Source organism: Nomascus leucogenys, chromosome 15 (assembly GCF_006542625.1).
Source record: "Nomascus leucogenys isolate Asia chromosome 15, Asia_NLE_v1, whole genome shotgun sequence".
NCBI lineage: Eukaryota > Metazoa > Chordata > Mammalia > Primates > Hylobatidae > Nomascus > Nomascus leucogenys.
The window spans coordinates 67268729-67277584 of NC_044395.1; the positions used below are offsets into that span (position 1 = coordinate 67268729).

At 50.9% G+C, this 8856-nt stretch overlaps 1 protein-coding gene across 2 annotated transcripts; it reads left to right on the plus strand.

Moving 5' to 3' along the window:
- Nucleotides 1–3931: 3931 nt before the first annotated feature.
- On the plus strand, nt 3932–8786 carry SMPD1 (sphingomyelin phosphodiesterase 1). 2 transcript variants are annotated; one of them, XM_030828701.1, is made up of 7 exons: nt 4067–4127; nt 4415–4530; nt 5008–5780; nt 7004–7175; nt 7405–7481; nt 7684–7829; nt 7986–8786. In XM_030828701.1, the coding sequence occupies exons 3-7, from the start codon at nt 5038–5040 to the stop codon at nt 8393–8395; spliced, it is 1548 nt and encodes a 515-aa protein (XP_030684561.1). In that variant the 5' UTR covers nt 4067–4127; nt 4415–4530; nt 5008–5037; the 3' UTR covers nt 8396–8786. The 2 variants fall into 2 exon arrangements, with proteins under 2 accessions (XP_030684560.1, XP_030684561.1); XM_030828700.1 differs by having other exon boundaries at nt 3932–4530.
- Nucleotides 8787–8856: the final 70 nt, after the last annotated feature.

Consider the following 8856-nt stretch of genomic DNA (forward strand, 5'->3'; position numbering starts at 1 on the left):
AGTGAGACGCCGTCTTAAAAAAAAAAAAAAAAAAAAGATTGTGCAGACCAAGGTTCTTTGAAGTGTCTTAGTGGCTGCCCTTAAAGATAACAGTTGACAAATGTTTCCTATTCAGACCTTTAAAAGGTGCTAGACTCTCAGTTAACCTCTTCAGGATTGGAGGGCCCGGAAGAAAAAGATCTGTGTTATTAAAGATTCTTTACAGATGTAAATTTTCCCCCATAAGGTACGACTTTGCAGGGCCATTTCAAAATATGGCAAAGTGGCTGGGCGCGGTGGCTTACTCCTGTAATCGCAGCACTTTGGAAGGCCAAGGCAGGCAGATCACCTGAGGTCAGAAGTTCGAGACCAGCCTGGCCAGCATGGCAAAACCCCATCTTTATTAACGATACAAAAATTAGCCGGGCATGGTGGTGGTGGGTGCCTGTAATCCCAGCTACTCGGGAGGCTGAGGCAGGAGAATCCCTTGAACTTGGGAGGGGGAGGTTGCAGTAAGCCAAGATCACCCCATTGCACTCCAGCCTGGGCAATAAGAGTGAAACTGTCCCACGCCCCCGCCCCTGACCAAAAAACATATATATATATATATATATATATATATATATATATGGCAAAGAAACATGTTTTGGGGTAAAATATTTTGATTTTCTTCTTTGTCACATAATTTTATGCCAGAGTATGACTGAAAAGTCAGTCACAATATGTAGGGTTAAATAAAACCCAACTGATGAGATTTTTTTGTTGTTGTTGTTGTTGAGACAGAGTCTCGCTCTGTGGCCCAGGCTGGAGTGCAGTGGTGCGATCTTGGCTCACTGCAAGCTCCGCCTCCCGGGTTTACGCCATTCTCCTGCCTCAGCTTCCCAAGTAGCTGGGACTACAGGCCCCCACTACCACACCCAGCTAGTTTTTTGTTTTTTAGTACAGACGGGGTTTCACTGTGTTAGCCAGGATGGTCTCGATCTCCTGACCTCATGATCCACCTGCCTCGGCCTCCCAAAGTGCTGGGATTACAGGCGTGAGCCACCGTGCCCCGCCCCAACTGATGAGAATTTATGGTTTGTAGGGCATGACTCCCCAGACCCTTTCGATAGAAATTTGGGCAAGATAAGAAAAAATCAGAGCTTAGTCCTCATTAGGAACTGCCTCTTCTTCTCCTTTAAAAACCCACTTGTGACTTCTGCTAATTAGGAGCATATACTCAGGGCAACTTGAATCTTCGCTTCACAGTCTTCAAACTTGGCCCAAATAAACTCTCTACTTATATCAAGTTTGCCTTAGATTTTTCCCTTTAGGTCGACATTTCCCAGAAGTTTTAATCAGATGAAGAAAGCTCCCAGAAGGTTTATTTCTGCATCTATTGAATCTGAAATGTCTTCAGCTTAAAATAATTGTTATACCAACCCTGGTGTTCTGAATGGGTCCCTACACAGCAAAGAATAGAGCCAGGATGTTGCATTTGTGAAAGGAAAATAAAAACTCAGGACCCCAGTTGACTATGCCAAAAGGAAAAAAAATAAACTGAAAACTGAGTCATGCAAGAAGCTGCCTTTCCTTTTGTTCCTAAGCAGATAGCTACAGACAAAAGATTAAATATTTACAAAATTAGCTGGGTGTGGTGGCGCATGCCTGTAATCCCAGCTACTCAGGAGGCAGAGGCAGGAGAATTACTTGAACCCGGGAGGCGGAGGTTATGGTGAGCCGAGATTGCGCCATTGCACTCCAGGCTGGTCAACAACAGCGAAAACTCCGTCTCAAAAAAAAAAACAAACAAAAAGGTTAAATATCTCCACAGGCATATTTACTTTATCTTATGTAAAGTGCCAGACGAATACATGATCGAGTATCTCCCTACCTGCTCCTTTTCTCTTGCGACATGTGGATTACCATACCCTTTTTCTTTCCCTCTAGCTCACTTTTCCCCTTTAAATATTGAAGCCCTCAAAATCATCTTTGGAGAAAGCTGCAGACCACAGACTGTTTCTGCAATTCCGTGTTTATTTCTTCCAGCCATGTCCTTAACCTTGGCAAAATAAACTTCTAAATTGATTGAGACCTGTCTCAGACATGTTTTGGTTGACACATCCAAATTCCAGTTCCAGCATTTACTAGCTAGCTGTGGGATCTTGAGCCACTTACTTAATCCTGCTTTCCTTCTCTGTAAAATGGGGATAATTACAATACCGACTTCCAAATCTGTTGTGAGGATTAAGTTAAGGCAGAGTCCTCAGAAAAGTACCTGCAGAGGGTTATTCGGGCCAAGGGCCAAGGTTGAGGACTGCAACCCAGGACACACTTGCAAGTTGTCTTGGGGGAGCGCTCTGGACAACAAAAGAGAGGCTCATATTTTCAAAGAAAAAAAGATGAATTAGGAGAGGAAGTGATTACAAAAGTTGTTCATCAGGAATTCTCATTGTTTACAGAAATAACACTGGTTATACATTGTTTAGTGCTTGGCTATATGTTGTTGAACTATAAGGTGTATGGCATTTAATGGCTACTTGGCACAGCAAGTGGTTTCAAGAGATAATTACTTAGCTCAAAGAAGAGTGAGAGTGACTGTTGCTACATTTTAAATGCCTCTCTGGGCCTGATAATTTAAAGGGGCTAATCTTCCTTAGATAAAAAGGTTTTGTTTTGTTTTGTTTTGTTTTTCATATTACATAATCTTAAAAATGCATGCTAATTATTACTGTGAGTACTCTATCTGAGATGATGTCCCCAGAACTGGGGGAAAAAAAAACCCTTGTAAAAAATTATCAAAGGAAAGAACTGACAGGACTTGATAGCTCTGAGGATCCCTCAGAAGCACTCGCCAAACAGCTTAGGGTTTAATTGCTATTCTGCCACTTAACTTCTTTGTGCCTTATCCTATCTGTAAAGGGGGGTAATAATAGCATTTGTAGGGACCAAGGGAAACTTCCCCTTCGCCCTCTGAAATTCTGCTGAAAAATCAACCCACAAAAAACAGATTAATTGAAGAAAAGGCATAGAAATTTTACTAATGTGTCCACGGGGAACCACAGAGTGACTACCCACTTCCCAAACGAGTTCAGAAGCTTATGTGCCATTCAGACAAAGCGGGTTATGGGAGTGAGGGGAAGAGGAATTCTGCTGAGGGAGAAGGAATGGATCAGGGAACAGATTAACTAGTACATTATCATGTGAAAGGGTCTGTTCAGGTGTGATTATATTCTTGGTTTTATAGGGAGGGGAAGAAAAAAACAATTGTTCCTTCTGATGGGTCTGGACGCTAGGTAAAGGCTTTGGGAGAAAGAGGGCGGGCGTAGGAAGGTCAGAGAGACCTTGAGGCTTAACTTAGTAAGTCAAACCACCATATTTTGGGTATGGATTTCTGAGCCCCAATATAATAGGTACTTCTTAGGGCTGTTGTGAGAATTGAAGATTATTAATTATAAAGTGCCTGGGTTGGTGCCTGGCACATCGTAAACAACTCCATAAATGCTCGCTTTTACTGCCGTGGATACACGGAGGTGGGAGACCCAATTGGGTTCCAGCCCATGTTATTGGCCCCTACGGCTATATGGTCTTTACGGCTTCCTAGTCTCTTCACCATCTCTAAGGTTTGGTTTCCTCATCTGAATCAAAGGTGAGTGATTCTCAGGGTGACTCAAGGGTGCTGGTGCCAGTGGCAGAGCATGGGAAATCGAAGGAAAGCGCCTTCCTGTCAGAGGCAACACACCCAGTGGGAGGATCCTGCCGGCCCTGCCCTCTCCTACCTTCCCTTCCTGGGCTAAATGCTGGGGTCGTTCTGGCAGCTATTCCGGGAATCTGAGCGCAGATTCGGACAAAGGAGGCGTCTTCCACCGACCACATCACATGGAGCTCCAACGCACGAGCACGGCCTCCCGCGGCTGTGACCTCAAGGCGGAGCCCCTGGTGACCTCAGGGAGAGTCCCCACCCCCACAGCCCGTGCGCCCTGAGGCAGGGCGGGGGCGGGGAGAGGGGGCGGAATCGGGGCGGTCCCGGGAGCGCCCCGCCCGCTCCGCCTCCGCAGCGTTGACAGCTGCCCGCCACCGAGAGATCAGCTGTTGGAGATCAGAGGAAGAGGAAGGGGCGGAGCTGCTTTGCGGCCGGCCGCGGAGCAGTCAGCCGACTACAGAGAAGGGTAAGCGGGTGTCCCCAGCGCCGCCCGGGGCCCTGAGGGCTGGATAGGGTCCAGGCTGGTGGGGACGGGACAGACGAACCAGCCCCGTGTAGGAAGCCCGACAATGCCCCTCTACGGAGCGTCACCCCGCCAGAGCTGCCCCAGGTCCGGCCCGGAGCAGGGACAAGACAGGACCTCCGGAGCCCCCAGACTTCTTCGGATGGGCCTGGTACTGGCGCTGGCGCTGGCTCTGTCTGACTCTCGGGTTCTCTGGGCTCCGGCAGAGGCTCACCCTCTTTCTCCCCAAGGCCATCCTGCCAGGTTACATCGCATAGTGCCCCGGCTCCGAGATGTCTTTGGGTGGGGGAACCTCACCTGCCCAGTCTGCAAAGGTCTATTCACCGCCATCAACCTCGGGCTGAAGGTGAGCACTGAAGGGGCTGCAGTGGAGGAGGCCGAAGGGAGTGCTGGGGCTGGCGGCTGGGTCTGATGCTGGTGCCCTGGGGTCAGAATGCATCCCCGATGGAGAGGGTGGCATCTACAATCCGTCACTGAGTTTGCTCCCCTTTGGGGACACCCATGGCTACATGCCATCATCACCCCATTGTGACCTTTGTGAAGTAAGAAAATAATGCAGACAGTGCCTGAGAAAGTAAGCTTGCCAAGCAAAGGCCTCATGCCACAGGCCACTGAGCTAAAGAGGAAGCGATGGCCTGGTGCTGCCTGAGTTACAGGGCAATATCTGGAAGGCAAAGGTGTGCACTGAGCTTTCTTCACCATGGTGCACTGAGTCCTGCCCAGCCCCAGTTTGGAAATGGAGGCCCAAGGGGTGGTGGCCAGGGGTTGGCCTGGTTCCTCTGCTCTGCCTCTGATTTCTCACCATGCGCTCCTCCCACTGCAGAAGGAACCCAATGTGGCTCGCGTGGGCTCCATGGCCATCAAGCTGTGCAATCTGCTGAAGATAGCACCACCTGCCGTGTGCCAATCCATTGTCCAGCTCTTTGAGGATGACATGGTGGAGGTGTGGAGACGCTCAGTGCTGAGCCCATCTGAGGCCTGTGGCCTGCTCCTGGGCTCCACCTGTGGGCACTGGGACATTTTCTCATCTTGGAACATCTCTTTGCCTACTGTGCCGAAGCCGCCCCCCAAACCCCCTAGCCCCCCAGCCCCAGGCGCCCCTGTCAGCCGCGTCCTCTTCCTCACTGACCTGCACTGGGATCATGACTACCTGGAGGGCATGGACCCTGACTGTGCAGACCCACTGTGTTGCCGCCGGGGTTCTGGCCTGCCACCCGTGTCCCGGCCAGGTGCCGGATACTGGGGTGAATACAGCAAGTGTGACCTGCCCCTGAGGACCCTGGAGAGCCTGTTGAGTGGGCTGGGCCCAGCCGGCCCTTTTGATATGGTGTACTGGACAGGAGACATCCCTGCACATGATGTCTGGCACCAGACTCGTCAGGACCAACTGCGGGCCCTGACCACTGTCACAGCACTTGTGAGGAAGTTCCTGGGGCCAGTGCCAGTGTACCCTGCTGTGGGTAACCACGAGAGCACACCCGTCAATAGCTTCCCTCCCCCCTTCATTGAGGGCAACCACTCCTCCCGCTGGCTCTATGAAGCGATGGCCAAGGCTTGGGAGCCCTGGCTGCCTGCTGAAGCCCTGCGCACCCTCAGGTACTTATCGTCCATGGAAACCCAGGAAGGGAAAAGAAAGGTGAATGAAAGTGAAGGGAGAAGGGAACCTGGGGCATTGTCTCTGATTGCTCTAGCATGAGTCCTTAGTGCTCTTCATTTGGCTCCCCTAATCTGACTCCACCTTCCCTTTCTACTCTTTTGCCACACCAGGCTATTTTTTTTTTATTTTAGTTTAGTTTTTGCAGAGACAAGATCTTGCTATGTTGCCCAGGCTGGTCTCAAACATGTAACCTCAAGCAATCCTCCTGCCTCAGCCTCCCAAAATGCTGGGACTACAGACATCAGCTACTGCTCCTGGCCCTCCTTTTTTTTTTTTTTTGAGATGGAATCTTGCTCTGTTGCCCAGGCTGGAGTGCAGTGGCACCATCTCAGCTCACTACAGCCTCCACCTCCTGGGTTCAAGCAATTCTCCTGTCTCAGCCTCCCAAGTACCTGGGACTACAGGTGCACGCCACTACACCCAGCTAATTTTCGTAATTTTAGTAGAGATGGGGTTTCACCATGTTGGCCAAGATGGTCTTGATCTCCTGACCTCATGATCCACCCACCTCGGCCTCCCAAAGTGCTGGGATTACAGGCATGAACCACTGCACCCGGCTTTCCAGCCTCCCTTTTTTTTTTATTATTATTATACTTTAGGTTTTAGGGTACATGTGCACAGTGTGCAGGTTTGTTACATATGTATCCATGTGCCATATTGTTTTGCTGCACCCATTAGTTCGTCATTTAGCATTAGGTATATCTCCTAATGCTGTCCCTCCCCGCTCTCCAGCCTCCCTTTCTACTCTTATCTCCAGCCACCCTCCTTCAAAGGTCTGGCAGCATAACCTCTCTATGCCCCAGCTGTGTCTTTGCTCATGTTGGCCCTCTGGAAATGATTTCCCCCTTTTTTTTAAGTGCTCCAGTTTTTCCCACCTTATCCATCCCATGTCATCTTTCCTCTGTGTGGTCCTTGCTTCCCATTGTAGCTCACTCTTATCCCTCCCCCATACTCCTGGAGCCCTCTGCCCTTGGAGTCTTTCTTTTGTGTCACATTGTGTCACACAGACCCAATAATTAGAACTGTTTGGTCTCTGGCCAGACTGTGAGCTCCTTGCAGGTGGGGAAGATGTCATGTATGCTTTTACCCTCCACCCAAATGCCCAGCACAGGAGGACCAGGATTGGAACAAGGGTTGACCTCTCATGTTTACTTTGTTTCAGAATTGGGGGGTTCTATGCTCTTTCCCCATACCCCGGTCTCCGCCTCATCTCTCTCAATATGAATTTTTGTTCCCGTGAGAACTTCTGGCTCTTGATCAACTCCACGGATCCCGCAGGACAGCTCCAGTGGCTGGTGGGGGAGCTTCAGGCTGCTGAGGATCGAGGAGACAAAGTGAGGGCGAGTAGTGGGAACACGGTGGTGCTGGGGGACAAGCAGGCTCCTGTTGAGCTGGAGCACCTCTGGGCACAGAACTGTGATTTTCCTGGCATTCCCAACAAGTGTTCCCTGGGGATTCAGCTCATGGTCACTGTTGAAAGCCTTCATTCAGTCCCCCTCTCTCTAGCCAGGGCTGCCTGGACCCCTGGATGCCCTGATTACCATCCTTAACTCTCCCTACTAGGTGCATATAATTGGCCACATTCCCCCAGGGCACTGTCTGAAGAGCTGGAGCTGGAATTATTACCGAATTGTAGCCAGGTAGGAGGGAGATGAGGGTGGGAGTAGGGACAGGGTGAGTGTCTGAAGGCTGAAAATTCCCTTGAGCATCTCACCATCCCTGTTGTCCCGTGGAGTGGGGAGGCTCCTCACTAGAACAGGTTGGAGAAAGAGGGCATCCTATCTCCCCAGATCTCTTCCTACCCCTCCCTAGAATCTTCTGAATGTAGTATCTTCTGGCCAGGTATGAGAACACCCTGGCTGCTCAGTTCTTTGGCCACACTCATGTGGATGAATTTGAGGTCTTCTACGATGAAGAGACTCTGAGCCGGCCGCTGGCTGTAGCCTTCCTGGCACCCAGTGCAACTACCTACATCGGCCTTAATCCTGGTGAGTGAGGCAGAAGGGAGCCTCCCTTATCCTGGAGTTGGTGGGATAGAGGAAGGAGGTTGGAGCTAGAGCCTGCAAAGCATGGGCAGGATGTGTGGCTCCTCCCTGGAGTTACCCTTGCTCCTTTCCCCTCCAGTCAGCCCTGCTTCCTTGCAGGTTACCGCGTATACCAAATAGATGGAAACTACTCCGGGAGCTCTCACGTGGTCCTCGACCACGAGACCTACATCCTGAATCTGACCCAGGCGAACATACCGGGAGCCATACCGCACTGGCAGCTTCTCTACAGGGCTCGAGAAACCTATGGGCTGCCCAACACACTGCCTACCACCTGGCACAACCTGGTATATCGCATGCGGGGTGACATGCAACTCTTCCAGACCTTCTGGTTTCTCTACCATAAGGGCCACCCGCCCTCGGAGCCCTGTGGCACACCCTGTCGTCTGGCTACTCTGTGTGCCCAGCTCTCTGCCCGTGCTGACAGCCCTGCTCTGTGCCGCCACCTGATGCCAGATGGGAGCCTCCCAGAGGCCCAGAGCCTGTGGCCAAGGCCACTGTTTTGCTAGGGCCCCAGGGCCCACATTTGGGAAAGTTCTTGATGTAGGAAAGGATGAAAAAGCCCAAATGCTGCTGTGGTTCAACCAGGCAAGATCATCCGGTGAAAGAACCAGTTCCTGGGCCCCAAGGATGCCAGGGAAACAGGACCTTCTCCTTTCTTGGAGCTGGTTTAGCTGGATATGGGAGGGGGTTTGGCTGCCTGTGCCCAGGAGCTAGACTGCCTTGAGGCCGCTGTACTTTCACAGCCATGGAGTAGAGGCCTAAGTTGACACTGCCCTGGGCAGACAAGCCAGGAGCTGTCGCCCCAGGCCTGTGCTGCCCAGCCAGGAACCCTGTACTGCTGCTGCGACCTGATCCCGCCAGTCTATTAAAATAAAGATAAGAGACTTGGACTCCAGACCCCTGTGTACTGTCCTAATTTCTTCTTTCCAAGCAAGCAAGGCAAGGAGATCTTTGGAGCAAGATCATA